Source organism: Pararge aegeria, chromosome 11 (assembly GCF_905163445.1).
Source record: "Pararge aegeria chromosome 11, ilParAegt1.1, whole genome shotgun sequence".
In the NCBI taxonomy this organism is placed as follows: Eukaryota; Metazoa; Arthropoda; class Insecta; order Lepidoptera; family Nymphalidae; genus Pararge; species Pararge aegeria.
Window position 1 is genome coordinate 17,265,691 of NC_053190.1, and position 26,644 is coordinate 17,292,334.

General features: G+C 35.2%; 1 protein-coding gene across 1 annotated transcript in view; it reads left to right on the plus strand.

The window, feature by feature from the left end:
- The first annotated feature begins 232 nt into the window (after positions 1 to 232).
- Positions 233 to 26,644, plus strand: part of LOC120627341 (gamma-aminobutyric acid type B receptor subunit 2) — a 61,278-nt gene continuing 34,866 nt past the window's right edge. Inside the window, exon 1 of the mRNA XM_039895325.1 lies at positions 233 to 766. Within this exon, the coding sequence (XP_039751259.1) occupies positions 244 to 766 (523 nt within the window). The 5' untranslated portion in view covers positions 233 to 243. The remainder of the gene's footprint in view (positions 767 to 26,644) is intronic.

A 26,644-nucleotide genomic window follows, 5' to 3' on the forward strand; every position in this document is an offset into this window, starting at 1 on the left:
ATTGAAAATAATAAATTAAGTGAAAGTCATAAAAAATATGACCAAATCATTAATAATGAAACAAACAATAATCCCGGCAATAAGACTAAAAATAATTTACAAAACGAGAGAAACGAAAATTCAAAATCAAATGAAATGCAAGAGAAAACTGCGGGAAAATTAATAATTAATGATGAAATTAGGGAAAAACTAGCATCAAACTACACTAATAACGGCTCTATATCTGTTATAACCAATGGAGATATGGAATTTAAAGTGAACAAAATAGAAAAATTTGAACAGGGAAACATAAAAACAGACAAAATGGTAAATAAAGCAAAAGGTAAGCTAAAAATTGATGATGAAACAAGAACGAAGCTATTTTTTGACTATTCAAAAAATCACGACAAACCACTAAATAATCTGGCAACTAATAACATAATCAATACTACAAAAACGAATTTAACAATATTAGGAAGATCGAATTTAAAGTCGGACAGAGAAGAAACGATGGGAAAGTTAAAGATTGACGACGAAACGAGATCAAAACTGTTTTTTGACTACACATCAACTTTTAATAGAAGCAATTCAATGCGTGGCAACAATGAATCTAGTACTGAAAAAGTAATATCTCTTGGAAATACATTAGAAGTTGGAAATGAAAATCTGGAGATAGAAAGCGATATCGTTTCGCGAAATGTCTCGAATAACTCATTAGGCCCAGCAAACCTTTCCTATCCTTCAATTAAGGGCAATTTTAAATCAACAAACCCCAGCTTTGTAGATGGTGAGTAAATTCTATACTAATGGATTGTTATTGCTGTAGATGTCATTATTTTTTTCGAAATTAATTGAGTCATTTCTACCAACTTAACTCTAACATTTGATAAAATGAAAAGGGTTAAAATAATTATTTTGCTATTAAGATGACGTAAAAGTAAAAACTATCGATAGTTTCCCAAAGAGTATACTAGACTTTCTTTCCAAAGAGTGTACTAGCCGTTTCCTTCGTTCCACCACTGATGTGTTACAGAGCTGAGAAAATGGCCCCTTGACCACAATGGAGCAACTTACATTTTAATTGTTTCTTTTCACTTTATAATTCTTTGCCTATTAATGTGTAAGCAAATTTTGTATGTTACATAAGTCTTTGTACATTCAGTTTAACTCCGCAGTGTCTCACAGGCGGCGACGTTAACGGGTCGCGCGCTTAATAAATATATACGTCGCATTTAGTATTTAGTTAAATTCCTACAGGTCACTTTCTAATCTCTAGTTCAGTTTACATTAGTAGAGAAAGTCCTCCATAGTTATTATTAAAAACAACAAAAAAATCGGTGGAGATAATATAAGTTCTAAAGTTGTTAAAGTGAGTTTATTAATTGGTTGAGTTGGGTAGCACGGCCGCCGCAACTTTTAACATTAATTTCAATTTATTAAGCTTTATAGTAACAATGTAGACATGCAAAGGCGGCCTTATTGCTGCAAGCAATCTCTTACAGGCAATCTTAGTAGACAGGACTTAAAGCAAGAGAACGGGATAGTGCCAAGAGTGTTGATATATATACAAATACCAAAATGTAAAGACACAAATACATGGATAATTTAAATAAATATGCGTAATATATAAATTAAACACACATAATATATACATAAGATATAGGTAGGTAAGACTTTTGAAAGAATCGTCGCCTTTATCAACTATGCGGGCCTAAAGGCTAAAGCTGTTCAAGACGCCTGGAGACAAATCTAATGGACGGAAATACGCGGACAACGTATAACTTCGGTCGCTAACAGTCGGGGTTCGGGGTTCGCGCCGAGTGGCTACTCACGAATGCAACGGACCTTGCGCTGTTTACCTTCATACGCATAGCAATCACCTTTACATTAGTCGGATTACCTTGTAAACTGTGTTATCTAGTATTTTTACAATAAATGAATATATTACTACAGTGCTACTATTATTCAGACAGCCAGAGCTCGCTAGAACCAAAACAGGGTACTGGCTCCAGCAAAAGCTGTCACCGTATCAGAATTTTAAAGTCTACTGAAATCCACTGTTAAAATTAAGAAGATCTCAGTGTTTATATAATATGTCTGCTCGGAACTAAGAACGATATTTCGTCGATACAAATAACGTCGAGACTGCCACTTATCTCAATCATCATCAACCTTTTACAGGCTTACTACAATTCTCGGGTCACCCACAATGGCCTGAGCCCCCACGCGGGCCCAGTGCGGATTGTTGGTGGTGGATATTTAATTTTATGAATTAAGAACTATATAACGTCATAATAAAAAAATGTGTGTCAGCTCCGACGCACGACTGGAGTTTAATTCTGAAGTACGAATGTCGAAACGTACACAAAAAGATAAATATACTAAATACTACGACAATACACACAACGCCATCTAGCCCCAAAGTAAGCGTAGCTTGTGTTATGGGTACTGATGAATATTTTTTTTTTATGAATGAAATACACATAAATACTTATAATATACAGATAAACACCCAGACACTGGAAAACATTCATGTTCATCACACCAACATTTTCCAGTTGTGGGAATCGAACCCACGACCTTGGACTCAGAAAGCAGGGTCGCTGCGCACTGCGCCACTAGGCCGTCAAAGAGTTTATTTAGCTGAATAAAGATTAATACCATATGAAAGGGTAAATTAAAAATAATTTAATTAAACGAAAGCGACGTTGCATGTTTGCGCATCACAGTTGCCGGGCATGCAACGTCGCAAAGCGAAAACGTAACGAGGTCATTCATCAGTAGATTTTACTCCTCACATTTATCTCATACCGGGCGCCTTATATATGAAAATCGATTCTTAAGGAGTGAACTCCAAAAATGTATTAACCTAATTCTTAACTAATGTAATTCTTATATCTTAATTAAATATGTCAAGTGTGTTATAAAATGTCACACAAATATTCTGGTATTGTGTAATATCTCTTTTTTTAAAAGAATTCTTTTAAGCGTTATTCGCTTAAAAGAATTCTTTTAAAAGAAGATAACATTTTGGTTTCTGTCGGCCAACAACGCTGGTAAATTATTATTATTAACGTATTTACAATCAAGAAAACGCTCCTGAATCCTAAACAGAAGTACAGATACAGAAGCTCTTTTCAGTGCAAAAAAGACAAGTTGTTCTTGACCATATTTCTGACGGAATTACGATTAAGTAATTTTTTTCTCAATAGAAAAAAATACCAGTAACCTTTTTTGTCCTCTAGGCTCTTAATAAACATCAGGTTCTTCAAATGTTATATTCCTTGCTAAGTAAAGTTTAATTAATGTTTGTTGGGCATCACGTAAACTTGAAAGTAAGCGTACTCTACAATATAATAGCTTACAGATGTAATTTTCCATGCTCGTATTCAATTTTCTGAGCAAAATAGAAAGTTAGCTACGTAGTTAGTCGCGGAATATGTTCACATTTGCATTGTGTCACAAATCCGAGTGACAACAAGCTGCGTCAAACTAGTTCTATAATGATTCTTACTATACCAAAGTACATACTGGATACATTTGGTCAAATTGGATACAAAGCTCAAAATTCTCAGTATTTATTGCTTTTATATGCTTTTTACTAACTTTCTAATATACAGCATGTTCGATTGTAGATCACGAAGTACTGAGCTCAATCCCCGGGCTGGGCTTCTTTTCGATTTAAAATCAATTTTATTTTGCGAGAATATCGCATACACAACATGTCTACTGAAAAATTTTTGTGACAGAGCTAGAAGATGAAGAAACACTTTATCACACGGATAAAGACAACAAAAACATTTTATACGGTCATACATCTTTACATATATATATTTCCTGTGTGCGTGTGTATGTCACTGAACTCCTCCTAAACGGCTGGACCGATTTGAATGAATTTTTTGGTATGCGTTTGGGTGCGTGCGGGTCATCTCCAAGCGGCCAATAGGCCGGTCGGGGGTACTGGCCTCGAGGCAACGCCTCCTTACCCGGGTCATATTCGCAGGGCAGCTACGCTGCCCTGGTATTTGTTGTTTTAGCCCCTTTCTAGGGGCTAGGGCCCGCCATCATTGGCTTTGGGCCTGTTGGTTTGTCGAGTCCGTGAAATGACCCCGCGTCACTGTCAGCGAACTCGTCGTCGGCGCGCGCGGGGATGTTATCGATTCCAATGGGCCTCGCGTCATCGATGTCACCATTTGTGCCTCCGCGTTGTCGCGCTGGCAGCGTTTGGGTGGCACCCTGGATGGTTTAGATTCACAAATCAGCCCGACAGATCGCGCTGGGGTCCTCTAGTAAGTATATAAATTAATTATAAATTAAATTAAGGTATTAAAGTCAAACTTAGCTCTACCGTGAAGCAGCATAGTTGCAATGCTGTGTTCCGGTCTGAAGGGCGTGGTTGCTGCGAAGTACTGCTCTATTTATAGGCGATAATTTTCCACTTATCAGGTAGACCATCTGCTTGGTCTGTCAGTTAACACTATAAAAAAACGTGTGAGCCGTCACGGGACGCCTGGCAGATGTGAAACATCGAAATTGTATTCTGTAAGATATTGCATAATGAAAAGATAAAGCATTACAAATTTGTTCCACAAATTTAAAAAAAATACAACCAAATGGATAACCACTCCTTTTTGTAAGTCGGTTAATAATGACTGTTTTATTACAAAACTAATATTCATTTTTATTGTTACATACGAAAAACAAAAATTCAATCATATAACGTGGCGATGCGTCGCCACGGCCTGTGTCGCCACGCCAAAAATCTGATTTAACCTCCGCCTATAGATGTTCACATCAAAAAAATTGTGAGCCGTCACGACACGCCTGGCAGATGTGAAACATCGAAATTATTTTGTACAAGTAATAGGCACAAAAGTACAGAATATGACAGGAACTGAATATGACATGATAAAAAAATGCAATATTACGGATTCTCTCCAGAAAATGATGACTGTTTATTTAATATACTTTTATATTCTTCATGTACAAAATGTTTTAATTCAAAAATTTCTTTCAAAAGGTGACAACTCAAGTATTTTCATCAACGTATACTACATATATTCTATCAAACAGCGTGGCGATGCGTCGCCACGGCCTGTGTCGCCACGCCAAAAGCCAGGTTTACTCTCCGCCTATAGATGCATCTCATCAAAAACAATTGGAAGTTTGTTTTGCTTATAATGCGCAAATGATTGCAGTCGTATTCTATTTTTTTTTTAATTCTACCATAGTAAAAGTAGCCGCCTTCGTAATCTAAACTCAAACCAGAAAGTTATATAGCTAATGATCCTTATAAATTATTCAAAGTGATTACGTCCATAATCAACCAAAGAGCAAACGTTTTAGTATCGGATGATTGCATTTAAAATATTAATTAAATGTTGGGGAACTCATTTAATTGGCTTGCGAAGTAATCTGTAGAATCACCACATTACACTGTGGCTTTTGAACAGGAAAAGGATGTTTCATAATGAATGTGTTATGTGGCACAGATTTTAATTTATGAGCGGCTACGTAACGTATGAACCTACTAAAAAAATAAATAGTATTCGTTTTTTCTACCAAGAAATTCTTAGTACCATCGGAGTTTGTATATTGGCGGTGATTCCGTCCCGTGCCTCAGAGAGCACGTTAAGCGGTCGGTCCTCTTTCTTGACTTGTTTGACGTCGTCTGTCCACCACGTTAAGACTCGACCAACGCTGCTTTTACTGGTGCCATACCAGCGCCTGTGGACACCAACATCAATCGGTTCTCTGAGCTATGTATTCTGCCCATTGCCACTTCAGCTTGGCGACTGTTGAGCTATGTCAGTAACTCTAGTTATTCTACGGATCTCCTCATTTCTCACTGATGTACTCCTAAGATAGCTCTCTACATCGCCCGCTGAGTGACTCTGAGCCTAGAACCCAGTTAGAGCGCAGCTTTTGGGGTAGATTGTAATGAGGAGTTGCCAAAATGATTCGGAAGAGTTATAAAGCTACAGTGGCAATGGGCAAAGCTCATATATCATACGAAAGTTGGACAATAGACATTAGGTTTCAAAGATGGCATTGAAACTAATACTCGAACCTAATAATGCATAAGTTAAAACAATGTGCCAATTATTGTTATTATTACTTATTGACTCATTTATCTTATACTAATATATACAGCTGCAGAGTTTGTTAGTTTGTTTGTTTGAACGCGATAAGCTCAGGGACAACCGGTCCGATTTTTAAGTTTATCTGGGCCTGTACTCGGTCGAATCTGCTTTTCGAACCAGTGATAAAAATACACAGACTGGATCTTTGTAACTTAATCTTTATCTAAGTATATTTACACTATAGAAAACTTTGTTACACGTGTAATAATATAGACAGAGATGAGAGACTAGACTATAAGAAAGTATATATTTTTTTAATAAGTCTTATTTTCCTGACAATTTTGATGTGAGAGTCTAGCTCTGTATCTCTCTTTACCTCTACCCTAAGGTTCCTTTTAACACACGCAATTCACACTGTTATGAAATTGAAATTTTGTTTTAAAAAATAGGCAATGTGAAACCACCTTCTGAAACGATACGGTGATATACGGATATTGGATTTGATCCGCCATGCTATCTATCAGAGTCAAGTTTACTTAAGTGCCATTCGGAATTACGTTTAAGGTTTACAATTAACTAGGTTTATATTACCTATATTTTATACAAAACTGTTATCTAAAAGAAGTACAACTGAACTGCGCTAGGAAAAGTTGATGACGTCATAATAAAACATATTTACTTGCAGTACTAACAAATCATTGTTTTGTGCGGGAGCGCTAAAACGACACAATAGGAAGAACTACCTCCGAGTAGGTGTTCGTGCTCGGGGACCGAGGTCCGACTATTCATCTTTGGAAGTTGTATTTACGGTCATTGTTTGTGAAAACTTTGCTAGCGCGATGCAGGTTCTTTGTGGCGCCATCTAGTTCAGTAATGTGGAGACCGCCACAGTTTCAACTGTAATCTATACATATAATAAAACTGTAACTGGAAGATTTCTGTACATTTAATATATTTTGAAAATTGTGACCGTAGGATGCTTTTTAATCGATACTACTCGTAAGTCCAAAACAGATTTTTTTTTTGTCTGTCTGTCTGTCTGTCTGTCTGTCTGTCCGTCCGTCCGTCCGTCCGTCCGTCCGTCCGTCCGTCCGTCCGTCTGTCTGTCTGTCTATCTGTCTGTCTGTCTGTCTGTCTGTCTGTAGCTGATATTTCGGTTCAACATAAAGGATACTTTGTATCCCGATAAACAATAAGTTTCCTCCGGGAAATGGAATGAAATTTTTTATCAATTTCACATCATCCGTGTATTGTGATATTTTAATGAAGATCTGATAAATATTATCGGATAAAGGACATAACTCTTCACAAATAACAGCAAATCGCAAGGCTTATGGGACAACAATCGAAAGCATGCGTAAGTTTGTGAGGATGGATGTATGGATGGACGTATGTATGTATGTATCTACTAAAATAATGACAACTTACTAATCAGTATACCACGTAAAATAATAGTAGGTACATTGCTAGCCACGATGATTATGATTTTAGCATCAGATCTATTCTAGCTTCTCGATTGAATCATACGCGGACGAAGTCGCGTGGGTCCGCTAGTATACTATAAGAATTATAATATAATATAATAATATCTTTATTGACAGATTGTAAGTAGGTATACGAGATTTAGTATATTCAATTTGAATTGTCCAATTTACTATAACTGAATTCAAAATTCATAGTCAAACCTGAAATTTCATCATCATCAGGTACGACTTGCAATAATAAAACGTTCGTGGGATACCTACTATGCGATCAACCTATTCAGCTATTTTGGTCGTAGTAAAGCGTTGTGTGACAGAGCTCGTTCGGGAAAGTTCCCTCGCCATGCTTATTTCTGCCGCTAAGCAGAATTACTTAATAGTCTGAAGAGCGAGGTCTCAGGTTGATTTACACATCGGCACATAGCAGGACTAGTTTCTTGAATGCCCTTAAGTTTATAAACTTAAAATCAGGTGGGCCATGTGCATGGTCCATCAATTATTCCTACAAAAAAAACTCAAAAACACCGATTTACAAAAAAAAAATACTTTATCCGGTCCGGGACAAAGGAGGTCGCCTAAAAAATCAGCGCTGTGACATTGAACCTCTACTATGCTAGAATGGGCAGGAGACAATTTTCTCCCCTTATGAAAAATTATCTTCTCCAACCTTCTCCCACAGCTTTATCAACTCTCGTACAATGGCGCACAAGCGGAAATAATATCCAAATAATATATGTGTAATAATGAAAGGAGATCAACTTCTCTTATTCCATTTTCCCGTGCTTTAGAAGGTGGAGTCGTTAATCCCCTTGTCTGGAGATATAATCGAGGGATATAACTATAGGCGATACTCTGTTTGGAAGTAAATAACATTGTGCTTAGTCAAAGTTATGTCTTAGCTTGTTAATTTTATATTTTATTAATAGAATCTTACATTACTTAATCGAATCGAGTTGACATTAGTTATTTTAATTCAACTGTTTATTCATTTACGTTCGGTAGTTATACTACATTCTATATTTTAGTGTACGTAGTTTTATATTTTAATATTAATATTTTAATAGATAGGTATATGTAGTTTAACATTTTTTTATGTTGGTATTTTAGTTTCCGGAATAAAAGATTTTCTTTATTATTTTACCTACTTGAATAGTTAATGTGAAACCGCCCTTTGAAGCCGGGACGGATATTGGAACTGATCCAGTCTGCTGTCTATCCGCGTCGAGCTTATAAAAGAGCCACTTGGGATCGCGTTTAAGGTCAAGTGAGTCGGTTTTTCTTACGAACGTGAGGGCTATTTTGTTACTAAACTGTTTTTTCAGCTTATTGGAATATAGTGAAATGTATGTTTTTATAGTATCTGTGGTAATCTGTTTGACTATCTTGAGTTTGTGATTTATACTTTATCTGTGTTTTGCAAGTTGGTAATGTGTCTTTAATAATCTGTTTAACAGTTTGGTTGTAATTGGAGAATTTGTAATAGATTGGCAAAGCTTATGGCTCGTCCATATAAGAACTTAGGCGTACTTTTTATTATGCCGCCATACTTGTTAACATTTTGACCAATATGTTAACTTTTTTTTTAAACAGTTTTGTTTTGTATTTTATGTTTTAAAATCTTTATTCTTATTTGATTTAACTCTCTAATGTCAAACATTTGTTTGTTTACAAAAACTAACCTTCTGAAATAGACTCTCAATCAAAAATGTTGATGTTGGAAAAGAGCGACTACTGTGTTTCTTGCCGGCTCTTCTCGGCACTACAAACATACATACTTGACGTTTCAAAAGTGCTTGTAAAGTAGGCCTACTTGAAGTAAATAAATTTAAAGTTTGAATTTTGAATTTTTTGAAAATGAACTGGTGATTTTTTCTGTCTGTTTAAATCTGATTTCGATGTTTCTTTGCTGCAAAATACTTAAGGAGGTGTAAAGAAAAAGGGTTTCGTAAGAAAAAGCTTTATAAAAACCTACTTTGTCTTATATCTTACAAACCTTGTAAGATATAAGACAAAGTAGGTTTTTATAAAGCTGTCTCGAAGATACCTTTATGAATAGAAATACATGTTTTCCGAGACAGTCTAACCTAGTTCGGAAACAGGTGCAGTTTGTATTTGTGTAAGAAAACGGAACAAGTTATACTTAAACTACGAAATGAAGTGCTCTTGTTAATTTTACTCTTATAACAGATAAAGCAGTTATTTTTAGCATAATTTTTTTCATATTCTTCCGAGTCTAAGTCACACAACAAACATGATGACAGTGATAAAAAAAAAAATATGTAGTTTTTTTTTTAACCATCTTTAGATTTTTGATGATTTTTCATGGGTTATATTGAAAGCTTGGAGGGATCAAAGCATTATCGTTCAGTGCTTATTAATTTCGACATTTATTGGCGGCGACGGGCGTAAGGGGTTTCCACTTTATTGGATTATTGTTCGAAATGAAATGGGATTAGGCGTCAAGTGTTTATTTTGGCTTCGAGTGCTTAACGGTTTGGAAGCGAGGGTTCGCTGTATACCTACGCGTACAATGCTTATCGTATCCTCATTGTTTGACCAAAGCCGATGGCTTAAAGTGCTCTCTGAGGACTTAAACGACTTCCAAAAAAATTAATATTAATAAAAATAATATTATTAATAAATTATAAATAATTAATATTATATAATATTGCTCCAACAAATTTTTGAATAAATAATGTGCAAAAAACGAAACTTAGGTGGCGGGGGTGGCAAACCGTCATTCGGAAAACCGCGGCGGTTCAAATTTGAGACGTTCACCGCGATCGACCGCAGCCGTTACTGTTTATCGGGATAAAAAGTAGCCTATATGTTGACCCAGAATATCAGCTACCACTATACCAAATTTTATTTAAATCCGTTCTGTAGTTTTCATGTAATGCCCGGACAGACAGACAGACAGACAGAGAGACAGCGGACAAAAATTAAATAAAATATGTTTGGGACTCGGTATCGATTATAAATCATTCCCCGGTCAAAATTTTCAAAATATATTAAATGTACAGAAATCATCCAGTTACAGCTTTATTATAAGTATATAGATTTTATTTATTTATTTAAAGTTTTAATAATTCCCTTCGCTATCTCATTGCTAATGTATCCAGTAACAATCAGAATACAATTTGTTTGGCATTGCTCTGTCGCCGCTTGGATTTGTGACACAATGAAAATGCAAACCGTTTCTCCGACAAATAACAAAACTTAAAATAGCTCACAAAATTGCCTACAACTTAACAACATTCCGTTTGTGAGTTTGAATTAAATTACGTGTGTTTACTTTTGAATACGCGATACGTAAGTCGATGTTTAATTAAAATTAACATCTGAATGCCCCTATTACTACCTCGTTGGTCTAGTTATCATGTTTAACTACTGGTCCAAAGTTTCTAGGTTCAATTTGGGTCAGGCCAATGGTAACTGGTAAGATAAGATTATCTGTCAAAAATTCACAGCAGGTACCCGCCTTGAGTTAGACAATTGTTGGTGCTTGGGTGAGCACGTAAAACCGGCGATCCCGATTATTGTTTGTATCATATTGTGATAATAATTGTTGAAGCCCACCAACCATCATTGTAGCAACGTGGTGGCGATTTGCAACGCTGCTTGTCTTTGATGCCGGCACCGGCAATACCTACTCAGCACTGCATTACTTACCATTGCTCACTATTAATATTGTAAAACGTCTGTAATTTTATTATAACGATTGTAATAGACTAAATATTGAATTATATTATATAGAATTTTTGCGAACAAAATACAAGAAATGACATAGACAAGAATCGCGTCATGTAATACTATATATTTAGATAGCAGATTCAACTTGGTAGAGCTACATTTTTCCTACTCTTTTTCGTAGTTAAGGATAGCATTCCATTTTTTTTTTTATTATTATGGCAATAATTGTCGAAGCAAGCAGTTGGCCCACCTCATGGTTTAACCCCAGACTCAAACACGACGAGGTGTTATAAGATTTTCTTGTCTGTGTGGGTCTGTGGGGGTCTGTGGAACCGATTTTGATTTTCATTTTTTTGTTACTTCTTTTTGGTACTTTAAAGGTTGCTTCTAATGTTATATTCTACTAGCGGTCCCTCGCGGCTTCATCCGCGTATAAGTCAACCTTAAAAGATAAACACTATCGCGGACTTTTTTTAGAACTTTTAAAGTGGAACCACTTTGTGACACATGATTTTATCGAATCTTTAACCGTTTATGCATTTATATTATGTTTTTACTAATAATTGACGGAGCAAGCAGTTTGTCCACCTCATGGTAAGTGGAAAACCATCAGCTTCAAACAGAGCAACACTTCGGAAAGCATGCAAGAAACACGTCCCACAAAAAGCTATTCTACTACTAAAAGATTACATATCACTACAAAACTAAAGCCACAATAGAAGTATTTCTTTTTGACTTGCATCCAAATGTACTTATAAGTCAGAAGCTGGTTGGAACATATAGTTTTGCAGCGAAACCGCAGAAGTTTCATTGTTATAGTGCAAGGTGTGCTAACGCTCGGTTATTTCCTCCGGTGTCACAATGCTTTGTGCACATGCAGTAACAATAATTATGACACAACTTGTTCGACACAGCTTTGCAGCCGCTCGGATTTGTGACACAATGAAAATGTAAACAGATTCAGACACTAACTACGTAACTTTCTATTTTGTTAAAATTGAATGCGAGTTGAAAATGTTCTGTTTTGTAACTTTTGAATTGTAGGTACGCTATACAATTTACGTTCTTACGGCATGCTTACGTTAGCAAAGGACATCGCCCGTTTAATATAAACTTCGGTTTCACGTTGTAGAACAATGAGACTTCATAAGAGTATTTTGAAATAATATATAACCTTAGTCATTGTTACTAATGCAATCCATCCGCTTATATGCAGGTATTGTGTAATAAACCGGCCAAGCGCGAGACGGACTCGCGCGCGTAGATAGCGTACCATTATCTTTAAATAAGGCAAAAAAGCATGTCTTTATATTATGAAAATTAAGCTTAATTTGCTATATACTCCGCGGAAAGCTGGAGAATCTGTAGGTACGGTGCACTTTATGATTTCTACAATCCTTATACTCCACACCAAACACAGATCCTCGGCAATGTTCCCTCCACGCGAGTTTCCCTTCTAGACCAGAGCATCCTCAGGAGATGTTAACCTTACAATGATCAGATGCTCCTGCTTTTCGCGGAGTATAGCAAATTAAGCTTAATTTTCATAATAAACTATTGTATTCCGCAAGCTAACGCCTGCTTCTAACCAATATGTTTTTAATTCACTATGCAATGGTTTATGGGGCAGTCAATTTTACTGGAGCAGAGCGCTGAATCCTAAATTATGCCATTTTTAAGATCGTTGTATCTATTCAAGCGATTGCCGAAAAAACCATTATCACAAGTTCCTTAAAAATATAATGTGTTCCTGTCCTAAGCCTTTATCCTACTACGTCACGTTGTGTATGCGAGGGATTAGCCCGCGGGTGACAAATGGTAGCATTAATTATATATTTCAGTATTAGCAGATTATCCGTCGGGGTTTCGATGCATTAAGTAATAAATAATTATAACCAATTTAGTTTGATGCTGCGTACAGTATTAGAACCTAAACGTAGGTATATATTATGAGACATAATGTTTAAATAGATCCTTTTTTGACATAATGTTTAGATAGATCCTTTTTTGACAGCCCATTGGCGCAGTTTGCAGCGACCCTGCTTTCTGAGTCAAAGGCCGTGGGTTCGATTCCCACGACTGGAAGTGTTTGTGTGATGAACATGAAAGTTTTTCAGTGTCTGGGTGTTTATCTGTATATTATAAGTATTTTATGTATATTATTTATAAAAATATTCATCAGTTATCTTAGTACCCATAACACAAGCTACGCTTACTTTGGGGCTAGATTGCGATGTGTGTATTGTCGTAGTATATTTATTTATTTTTTTTTTTTTTTTAATCCCGACTCAAACACGACTGGGTGTTATAAGTTTGACGTGTCTTTGTGTGTTTGACGGTCTGTGGAACAGATTTTGATTTTCTTCTTTTTGTTTCTACTTTTTGGTACTAAAGGTTGCTTCAAAAGTTATATTCATCTAGTGGTCCCTCGCGACTTCATACGCGTATAGGTCAACCTTAAAAGATAAACATATTTAAACGGAATAACTTTAACCGTTTATGCAGCGCACGCGGCGGGAGCTCTCAAAAAAAAAACACGGATTTTAAAACATGCTTCATTGCTGCTACGCTCTTAGCGTGATGCTATATAGTCTACAGCCTTCCTCGATAGATGTACAATCAAACACTGAAAAACATTTTCAAAGCGGACCAGTAGTTCCTGAGATCATCGCGTTCAAGTAAACAAACAAACCAACTCTGCAGCTTTATATATTAATACCGTTTCGAGGAGTAATGGGAGGCGCCCGACATGACGGCCCAGTGGTGACATGCGCCTGAGTTGAGCGCGGTACTGGATAGTACTTGGACATTGCAACATTACTTTATTTTCCAAGATTTTTTCTGAAATGAACGAAGTCTAAGTTACTCCTTATTACATCAGCTACCTGCCAATAAAAGTCCCGTCAAAATCGGTCCAGCCATTTCAGAGAATAGCTAGAACAAACAGGCAGACCGACAGACAAAAATGGTAAAAATGTTGTTTTGGTGTATGTACCATATATATTTTCTTAAACATGTAGTAAAAAATGGTTTTTTTGTCTATTACAAACAGATACTCCAATTTTATTATATATGTAGGTGTAGATGAGTTAGTGCTTCTAGTTTATTTTGTTCATCTCTTTCTTTAAACTTTTGGGAAGGTTGCTAAGTAAAGTGGGGTTAATGGAACTATATTTTTTTTGTGCTATTTTCAACTTTTACTTGAAGGCAAATATAAAATAAAAACCATTAATGAACCAATAATATACATATAAACCTCCATATATCCTTAAACTTTTTTTTTCTGCTACAAGTTAGCCGTTGACTGCAATCTCACCAGCTGGTGTGATGCAGTCTATTATGGTAACGGTCGTCAACGTGTTGTAAACATGACCTTACAAGTTTACGATTTCAGATTTCTCCCCAAAGTACAATCACTATTAATCTACATAAAATTAGTTTTCCATTTACATGTAGTTGTTGGTGTATGGGAAAACTACCCTTCCGCTTAATATGGAGATGACATTCAAAGTTTTGCCCTCGTCTCTAAGAGGATAGATCAAAGAGCGTACGTAGGCCAAGATTTCAAAAAACAGACGGTTGGTACACGGGGGCTTACAATAACATATATAAATATACACACACACATAGATACATATAATAATGATAAAAACAGTGATCAGAGGTGACGAGCGTACCAACATGCGCGACTAATATCGAGGTTCAATTTCTATTTTGTTGGTAGCTTTTTTTTCGAGACTTAATGAGCGGTTAAGCAGACAGCTTCATACTGTTAATTTTGTGTCACAGATGCGCGCGCATCTTCAAAAACTGTTTTTATTGTTTTTAATTTTACTTATTTTTTTCTTTTCTTGTGTGTTTCATGTATTGTTTCTAAGTTTGGGCAATAAAGTACTCTAAATAAAATAAATAAATAATAATAATGTTTTTTACTTCTAAACGTTTTTTGCATAGGTACTCATATCATAAAGAGATATTAAATGAACAAAAAACATCTTGACGGCCGATTGGCGCAGTGAACAGCAACCTGCTTTCTGAGTGAAACTGATAAATGAATGAATGAATGAATATACTTTTATTGCACACCACAAAAAGTACATAGAAAAAAAATAAAAGTATAACAAAACAACGTATACAATTTAACACATATTATCTGTATATTATATGTACTTATGTATATTAACACAGGCTACGTATACTTTCGGGCTAGAGGGCGATTAATGTATGGTCGTAGTATTTTTATCTTATTTTCGTAGACTATTATCTAATTATCTATGAAAATAACCTATTAAATAATTACTTCTATTCTTTTTCTTTAGTTTTCTATTACTTTTTAAATGAATTTGAGTTTGAATAAAATAAATAATATCTATTTTGTTTTCCATACAATCATATCTCAATAAAGAATGCAATAGCAATATATGACCAAATTTAGAAATGTATTTTACTAAGATATTTTATAAGGTATGTGCTAAAACACACAACTATAAATAAATAAATATAATTAAAAATCTTTTAATTATTCCTTGATTGAAGTACAGAAAAAAAAACAATAAATATGAAAGAAATAGATTAAAATGTAAGCTTTTGCAAATTTGTTTTGACAAACATTTGATAAATTCAGTTATGAAACCAAGGACCCCTTTTGGGTAAAGGTCTCTTCCATTTTTCTACCACACAACTATACCTGATACTTAAAAAAAGTTTATTTTAGTTTTGTACAAAAAAAAAATCTTGCAAAAGAAAACATCAACAATAAAACAAAAACACTAATACTTTAAATTCTAACACATAATTTTTTTTTATGAATGTATTTACAATTAATTGCTGTTGTGTTTTATGAATAAATAAACATTAAAAGATACATATACATACATATAAATATATAAGTTTATGAAACTTTACAGTGCATTATATATATAGCCCAATCCAATCCAACCTTATTTCGACAGTTCAACATGTCTTTTTCTGGAATTACGATTATTCCTCTTGATAGATACCACTAAAGCTCTGTGACGATCCAATATCGAATTTACCCGCACCCGTGTGGAGTCAGCCTTATGAATAATTCATTAACAATATCCGAGATCATCCCGAGAAACGAACCATAATCTAATACAAAACCCCCTAATCCGATAAGCTGTACACACGTCAGATCTGCTGGGGCGGTCACATATCGACCTCGTGTCATAATATCATTACGTTTTTTGTTGAGTACATACGAAATTGACCATGTCCCTCTGAATATAAGCAAATAGTCTCAAATGTTGGATAGAAGCAAGCGTTACTTTGCAGAATTCCATGATGAAATGAAAATTAAGCTTAATTTGCTATGCTCCGGAAAACAGGCGAATCTGTACCGTATGTAATTTCTTCAATCTTCCTACTTGACACGAAAAAGACCTTCGGCAATGTACTCGGTACGCAGTTTTCAACGCCAGAGCATCCTCAAGAGATGTTGTTTTTTTTTTATTTAGTCATTGTAATTATCTTAGTAAAGTCCTTCCCGAAAAGCCTTGTATATGCTACTACGAAAGCTGTATGATGTTCATCCTTATGACGTCAAAATGACGTGACGTGACTTAGTAACAGCAAGTCAGAATACACAACTCCTACTACTCCCGTGGGTGTCGTACGTGATGACTAAGGGAATATACCTATCTACTGCTACTCTGTGCTATTACTGCCATTTTAAGTCCGGAAGTAGCTATTGATGATAATGAATTTTAAAGTAATACAGTTTTAACCCTAGAATGGACACCTCTTTTCGAGAAACGTCCGTGGGCGCTTGGGGAGCATTTTGCGGCTCCTTTTGACTGACCATTTTAAGTAGTAATCATCATCATCATATCAACCCATTACTGGCCCACTACAAGGTACGGTTCTCTTCCCAGAATGAGACGGGGCAAAGGCCGTAGTCCACCACGCTAGCCCAGTGCGGATTGGTAGACTCCACACTCCTTTGAGAACATTATCCTTACGATGTTTTCCTTCACCGTTGAAGCAAGTGATATTTTAATTACTTAAGTAGGCACAACCATAAAAATAAATAATTTGCTCAGGATTAAAACTAATAAACAATTATAAATCAACATATTATGTACACTATGTTTTGGTACCTTGGTTTATAAAAGGTTTTTGGTCAAATATCGACCATTTTTAATTTATATAATAAGTTTGAACAATCTTAGGGTTCTACTGTCAAAGACTATACTTCTATTACCACAGATTTAGCCAACTGACACTAACACTGTTAATTTGCATTTTCTTTTTCAAACAAATTACTACCAAAAAAATATTAAAAACAGTAAATATATGCGTGTGTTTCGAATGCGTAGTATGAATGAATGAATGAATACACTTTTATTGTACACCAAAGAAAAAAGTAGTTACAGAGATATAAATACATATCAAGAGAGTACAAATGTGTGGCCTTATCGCTACATAGCGATTTCTTCCAGGCAACCAATGGCGCAAAAGGAAAAAACATAGAAAAGAGGTAGGTGGTGCAATAAATAAGATTTAAAATTATACAAATATATAAATAAAATATATAAATACAAATAAAATATAAACATACATGAAATTATGTATGTTATACATATTTTCAACTATTAACAATAACTAAAAACAATCATATACAACATAAATAAATACATAAATACCTATATAAATATATAACATATAACATCCTCAATTTATATAAAATACATTGTGTGCAATAGTTTTTTTTATAAATTTAATGTATTTATTATGCATAATTTAAAAGCAATATTAGTATTCTGCATATGCAATTTCATACTTCTCCATCTGCGTCATTCTTGTTTTAAATGGTACATAGTTTTTGCTTCACGTATTACTATATATATACAGTATAACATCATCATTTATTATGGCGTTGGTAGTAAGGCACCTTGAAGCCGTTGCCGGTAACCTAGTTTGATTTCAGTAACCCGGCGGTGTGCGCTGACCTTTGGTTTGACATTTAGAGCTTACCGTTCAGCTAGTTTGATTGCTGCTTTGACGTTAATCCATTTGTGTATATCGCATTGCACTCACAGGTGTTTAGGTAATTAATAATCTTAGAGTAACTACGATCAATTCAATTCCAGTGGCTTTAATCAAATATGCAGCGCGGCATACACATTCAAAAATTCTTTATTCATGTAACAATTTTTCATTGTAAAGTCAATATCTCCTGAGGATGCTCCGGTTTCGGAGAGAAACGTTGAGAGTACATTGCCGAAGATCTGTTTGCTGTGGAGTATAAGGATTGAAAAAAATCATAAATTACATCATACGAATTCTCCTGCTTTTCGCGGACTATAGCAAATTAAGCTTAATTTTCATAATATACTAGCGTACCCAGCCCGTTCCGCCGGGCTAGATTTTGCTTTATTTTATTTAAACAATAAACTTACATCATTAAATTTTTAATTTAAGTCTCATAATATATTAAATCATTTATTTCTCTCCGTATTCATTCTCTTCTATTCTCTTCTCGAGCGGGTGAAGATCATTATGTACACCCAACAATAGAATATCATCGTAGTAAATAAAAGCTGTATTTGACAGTTTGACAGTTCAAAAATAGGGGATCGTCACCAAACTTTTCGGTCCAGCCGTTTCGGAGCCTATACGGAACATACCCACACTTTCTCTTTTATATATATAGGTACATTTCCGCAAAGTAACGCCTGCTTCTATCCAATATTATTCATGTAGGCCTATCACAGGCACTTATGAAGCTTAACATATAATAATTTGTTACCATTATTGAGAAGTGATAGTGATATCTATATTAAAAACTTAAAACTCAAGCTATGAGAATTCTAAGCCCTGGTCTAAGAAGAGTCTACAACAAACTTAACCGGGATATTTTTTGTTATCATAATCTCAAAGTCAAATTAATATTTAGCTATGAAGTTAGAAGAATTCATATCCAAGCTATTTTATCCTTCGTATAATCCTAAATATAGGAGATAGGATTTATATAACCTTATGGCGTTTTGTATGAACTATGAACTTATTGAGACAAATAATTATTATTATTATTATTATTATATAATAGACTAAGCAGCTTTCGCTGATGCGTCTATATCATTTCTTGCGCTCTTTGTCTTTTTGATGTTTATCCAGTCTATTCTTAAACTGATTCAGTGATTCTGCAGTCACTACATCTTCAGGCAAGGCATTCCACATTTGTATAACTCTATTGCTGATAAAGTGCTTGGAAGGATTAGACGATGCCTGCTGATATTCAAGTTTGAGACCATAGCTCCTTAATCTGGGGTTACTCTTTTTTGAAAATATTTCCTCAAAATTCGGTATGTTGTAATACTTATTTAATATTTTATAAGTTTCAATGAGATCACCTCTTTCTCGCCTACTTTTGAGGGTGCTGAGTCCCAGGTTTGCAAGCCTTTGCTCATATGAAAGATTTCTCAATTCTCTTGGCAGTTTAGTGGCTCGTCTCTGAACCTTTTCAAGCATTTTTATATCCTTAACAAAATAGGGACTCCAGACCTGGAAAGCATACTCCAATAAAGGTCTTACATATGTCTTATATATCTGTATGAAGGTTTTCTTATTTATATAAAAAAATGCTTTCCTAATTGTGTAAAGGATAGAGTTGACCTTACTGACAATGGCCACAATGTGCGCTTCCCATTTTAGATCACTGCTTATGATCACGCCTAGGTCTTTTTGTGTATCCACCACTTTCAATTGCTTATTATCTAGATAATATGGCAGCCGTGGGTTCTTCCTACCAATATGTAAAACAGTGCACTTATTGACATTTAGCGATAGTAGCCATTCCTTCGTCCACTTTAAAAAAGCATTCAAATCTTGTTGAATCATTTTATGCTGATGCATAGGGTTCCCGAAGAATTTTGTGTCATCAGCGAACAGGGAAAAAGGAAGATGTAAAACATTTTGCAGATCGGTTAAGTACAGGGTGAATAATATCGGCCCTAGTACAGAACCTTGAGGCACGCCGCTGCGTACTGGGCGAATACTTGAAAATTCATTGCCAATCCTCACGCGGAATTTTCTTTCGTTTAGGAAGTCTATTATCCAGATAAGGAGTTTACCACAAATGTCAATGATTTAATCACAAAAAATTTCCACTTGTGGGAATCGAACCCTCGGCCATGAACATAGAAAGCAGGGTCGCTGCCCACTGCGCCAAACGGTTGTCATAGGTTTATTTTCCTAGTTTAGCAGCACTGGTTTAAATAGGTATGCAATAAATATGCATATACTCTTTGCATAGAATATGCATATGATATACATATATTATGTCGCAGGGAAATGAAGAAACCAAGTATTCTGTGAAATTCCTAGGGATACGCGTGCGAAGGGTTTAACACGCGTTGCAATATTCCAGAATACCGTCAAGCACTGGTTGAAACCACTTTAAAAAATTACCGTGGAGTAACGGAAACACGGAAAAAAAAATACGACATTTTTAGTGTGGCAGTAGCCTGAATCTAGTAAAAGGACAATATAATCTCTGTACATTATTTTCCAAAGTTGCTATTTTTCAAAAGCGCTATTTTATACATGTTTACATTTATATTCTTCTTCTTGCGGTGCCTCTCCGACTAGCGAAGGTTGGCAGTCAGCCTCGTAAATCCTTTCCTTTTTTCGCGAGGCGAAATAATTCTGATGCACTCGAGGTTCCAGTTCATTCTCTGATGTTACGAAGCCAGGACTCTATTCTGCGACCAACGCCTCTTTTTCCTGCAAATTTTCCCATCATAACAAGTCCCTTAGCATGTGCCCAGATATGCAACTCTCCTGATCTTGATGGTGTGCAAAGGTTCACGTCGATGGTTGACGCGTCACAGAACTTCCTCGTTGGATACATTTTGTGAGTCCAAAGAATGGCCAACATGCGTCTGAATGCCCGCATCTCAAATGCTTCTATTCGTTTCCTGAGGTCTCCTTTAATAATCCAAGCCTCGCATCTGTACAGCAGTATGGGCAGATGTAACAGCGCAGGAGTGCACAAAGGGATCTTAAGTCTGCGGTTGCAGAGTACTTTTTTCATTCTGGTAAAGGTACTTCTAGCTTCTTCAATCCGAGTCTTAATTTCCTGTGAGGTATCATTAAGTCACTTACCTAAATATTATTATATTGGCGCACTCTCTCAACTTTTTGGCCTGCTATTGTGATGTCAATGTCATCAACTTCATTGTTCCTGATCAAGTTCATGATCATATTATAATATACATAACTTTATTTTATATGACCATGAACTTGGTCTTCGCGACTTTCGAAACTTCGCACTGTAACTCTGTATTGTAACTTGGGTGACAATTCTATGAATATCTTCCAAAGACGATGCTATAGAGACTGTATCGTCGGCGTATCTCATATTATTTATGTGCCGGTCATTTATTTTGACTCCGCAATCTATGCCCTCGACAGCTTCTGTGATTATTATTTTAGAGTACCTATTAAATAGCGTAGGTGACAAAATACATCCCTGTCAAACTCCTCTCTCAATTTGACATCTTCAGTCTCTTCATTATCAACCATTATCAATTTATATATAAAAAACTAAATATATATATATATTTCATTTATATTAATATATTTGTATAATTTTTAAATCTTATTTATTGCACCACCTACCTCTTTTCTATGTTTTTTTCCTTTTACGCCATTGGTTGCCTGGAAGAAATCGCTATGTAGCGATATAGCGATAAGGCCACCAAATTGTACTCTCTTGATTTGTATTTATATCTTTGTAACTACTTTTTGTTTCTTTGGTGTACAATAAAAGTGTATTAAAAAAAAAAAAAAAACGTAAATAAATATATATATATGCAATAGGTATATGTCTATATGCTTTATTTTGGTATATTTTATACTACATTCTCATTGACATCGGTTTGTCTCGAAGAGATCCCTATGTAGCGATTAAGACGCCAAATATGTAAACTGTATTTATGTTGTCTGTACTTTTTGTGGAGTCAAATAATATTATTATTGATGATTATTTTTAAAGATAATAATAATGTACTCCGCACGGATAACCTTAATGAAATTTTCAGGTGTTTTAATTGTTTCCGGAATAATGTAAACAATTACCAGTTCGGGCACGGTTCAGTACCGAAATGTTACTTCTGTATAATGAAAAAAGCAATAAACTACATGTCACTTTATGTCGATAAGACCTCCAGTCAATGTTATATTATGTAATATTAGGTTGGGGAAAATGTTTCTTCGCATTTTGTAAGTAAATTCAAAACATATAACTTTTTGCTATCTTGTAGGTAGGGACATAATCCCATCGCTATAGAAATTTTTGGGCTTCTGATCAAAAAACCGCGACCAGTAGTTTTGGCAGTCCTCTCGTGATTCTGAATAAATCTGATGAAGAATTCTGAAGAGACCGAAACAGGTGGAAATCTGAAGGTGTAAGGTCAGGACTATACGGCGGATGCATTAACACTCCCAGCCAAACTCACTTCATTTTTGCTGAGTGGTTAAACATGTGTGAGGTCTAGCGTTATCATGATGGAAAACCACAACCCTTCTGTTGTTTAATTCCGGCCGCTTTTGTAATATATATGTAGTTAAGGTAAGAAGTGGGAGGTCCCGGATTTCATCGTAGGCAGGGGAAATGTGGGAAATTATAATTTCTATTCCCTGTTCTGGTGTCTAGTTACCACGCTTCCGACACGGACATATCGCTAAGCGTTCTATTATGATGCAGTAGAAGCTGATAGGATATGGGATTAATACAACTACCTCTTTTTTATAGAAGGTAAGTGGAAATCAATCAAGAACACTTCGAAGGGTATGCAAGGAACAAGTCGTGGGTCCAACAATCTGAGCCGTAGGGGTTAAGCCTTCATGTGACTGTAATCACAGACAAATGAAGGCCTGTAATCACAGCTGCCGCCACGTCCTTTAAACCGGAACAATTATATAGAAAATTACCAATTACTAAGTACTTTCCTTGTAAGGAAAACAAATATTTGAAAAGGAAACCGTATAAAAAGTATATCTTTAACTAATAATTTTACATTTAACTTGGCACTGACTTAATAATAATAATAAGAAGAAGAAGAAACACTATTGCACGTATTGTATCATACAGAAAAAGAATCAGTAACGAGTAAACAATAAACAATGTAGACATGCAAAGGCGGCCTTATTGCTGCAAGCAATCTCATACAGGCAACCTTTGTAGACAGGACTTACAGCAAGAGAACGTGATAGTGCCAACAGAGTTGATATATATACATAAATATCAAAATGTATAGATACAAATACATATATAATTTAAATAAATATAAGTAATATATAAAAATAATATATATATATATATATATTTACTAGCTGTTGCCCGCGACATCGTCTGCGTTTGATTCTGTTTTTTTATGTGGCATTAAATATAGTTGTAGTTCTAAAAAAATTTAAAGTATTCAGTATAGCTAAGCCTAAAATGAGGGGTTTGCTGCTGTCCGCTGAGGAGTTCTGTCATCTATCTCCAACCACAGTTTGGGCAAAATTAAACACATATTTTAACCTCTATAGTACAAAAATAATTATTTAAATCAGTTATAATTTGTCGGAGTTATGGAATAAATCGTCAAACACTTTCATCCCCTCTCCAAAAGGAACCGAGCTTAATGTCGGGATAAAAAGTATCCTATAGTACTTCTAACACTTCCAAGGATATGTGTACAAAGTTTAATGGGGATCGGTTAAGTAGTTTTTGCGTGAAAGCGAAACAAACAAACTAGGGATAGGGATAGGGATATATAACATATGTAACTCTCCTGTTTTTTTTAAATTCAATATTTCTTTATTCATGTAGGCCTATCACAGGCACTTATGAAGCGTTCATACAAATATGTTTACATAATGTAAGGGGATGGTGATTACTTCGTTCGCCAACTTAAATCGAAAGCAAGGAGGGTTCTAAACGCGCCCTTGTCTAAGACGAGCCCACAAAAACTTAGCCGGGTATTTTTTTAGAGTTTTGAAAGAGTTTTTTCTCACCAAAGCTTTTTTATCGTTTAAGTAATCCTGAACATTATAATAGGATTTTTCTGTAAGCTTACATTTTATATAAACTTTGAACTTATTGAGAGACATCTCAAAGATTTCATTCGGTAATTTGTAATAAAATAATATACAATTGCCCTTGAATGAATTAGCAAATTATGTAGCCTAGTAAAGAGTTTATTTTTGCTTCTTATATATTCTTATATATATTGTTACAGTCTTCTTTTTAGTTCTTAATAAAAAGCGATAAGGCCGCCAAATTGTACGTTCTGCCTTATTGTGCTGTTGTATTTGTATCTCTGTAAATTTTCTCTGTGGTGTACAATAAAAGTGTATTCATTCATTCATACTGTAACATTTTTGATATTCTGAAATATAAATACACCAACTGGTAGAATGTACTGGAATCTATTAAATATTATAAAAACTCTATGTACCTGCATTCTTGTGAATGAATTATTATTATTATTATAAGTCCGCTTTATTTTGTCTAATTTTTTTTTGTTCTTTGTCTTTGTCCAGAAGTTCCCTAAGTTCGTATAATTACTGACTGCCGTATTTCCCTGCGACATGTACCTAGTCCGCCTAGTCGTATGCAGCGGTCTGATCCGGGTTTACAAGCGGATGAGTTTGCTAAGGTTCACCGAGGCGTGAATGCAGCGTGCTTCTTGTTGAGTGTTTAAGGAATATCTACTTCCATAGAATATAAATAAAATAAGTAAATACATATACTACGACAATACACACATTGCCACCTAGTCCAAAAGTAAGCATAGCTTGTGTCATGGATACTAAGATGACTGATGAATATATTTATGAATAACTAGCGTACCCACTTCGCCGGGCTAGATTTTGCTTAATTTTATTTATACAATAAGCTTACATCATTAAATTTTTAATTTAAGTCTCATAATTTATTAAATCATTTATTTCTCTTCGTATTCATTCTCTTCTATTCTGTTCTCGAGCGGATGAAGATCATTATCTACACCCGCGTACACCCAACAATAGAATATCATCATAGTAAATAAAAGCTATATTTGACAGTTTGACAGTTCAAAAATAGGAGTGCTCCGATCGTCACCAAACTTTACAGGATTACTCTCTTTATAAATATGTATAGGTATACATAAATACTTAGAAAGAATATACATATAAACACCCAGACACTGAAAAACATTCATGCTCACCACATAAATATTTTCCAGTTATAGGAATCTAACCCACGGCCTTGGACACAGAAAGCAGGGTCACTGACCACTCCGCCAGTCGGCCGTCTATTCTACTGAGTATATTCTATAGAAGTGTTCCTATCATCAACAGCATATTACAGTGCACTGCTGGACGAAAGGCCTCTTCTCAACGGGAGGTTTTGGCCATAATCACCATGCTGGGCAGGCGGATTGGTGATCGCAGAATATGGTAGTAGTAGCACAGAGAACGCTGCTGCCCGCTCTCCGTTATATTCCCTTAGTCACCTCGTACGACACCCGCGGGACGCAGAGGAGTGGACAACTGTATTCTGATCTGCCGTCACCACACAGCAAATTGGAATTGTTCCTATATAAACTACTATTTCCCGCGACTTCGTCTGCGTTTTATGTTTGTTTTAAAAGCATCCCGTAGTAACAGTTTAATTTGGAAGACGTGTGGTATCAATTAAGGTGTAGTTCTACTGATATGTTTAATTCAATTTCAAATTCAAATTTGAAATATTTGATTCATGTTGACCTTTCATCACAGGCACCTATGAAGCGTTCGTACATTTAACATGTTAACACTAATGTTAGGTGATTAAATGCATTTGTTAACTTAAAACTAAAGCTGGGAGGTTCCAAACGCACCCTGGCTTAAGAAGATGCCACAACAAACTCAGTTTTAAGAAGATGCCACAACAAACAAAGTTTTGTTTTGTTACCACCATCTCACAGTCGAGATTTAAAAAAATTTAATTAAAATGAAAAAACGCTTATTAACAACAATTATATAAATTTATATGTTTAATATAAAACGATTTCTGTTGGTACCCACATTAGGTATCGTGGGTGTTGACAATTCAAGTTGACAATTCCTGTTAACTTTTCGCTCGGTAATCGTAAGTTTTTTCACAATTAAATTTTCAGTCGACTCATATGTTAAGGATACGAGCCAGGAGGTAATTTAAGATTTGGCTTCCTTAACATAGTGACTTTTTGTTATGTAAGAGTTTACTTTACGAGAATTGAGTATGTATTGACTATGTACGGACTGAAGCGTTTGGCGGAACAACTATTAACTTTAGCACAGGATCTTACAGACGGACTATTAAGGAATGTAAGTTGAATGAATGAATGAATGAATATAATTTTATTGCACACCACAAAAAGTAAATAATAA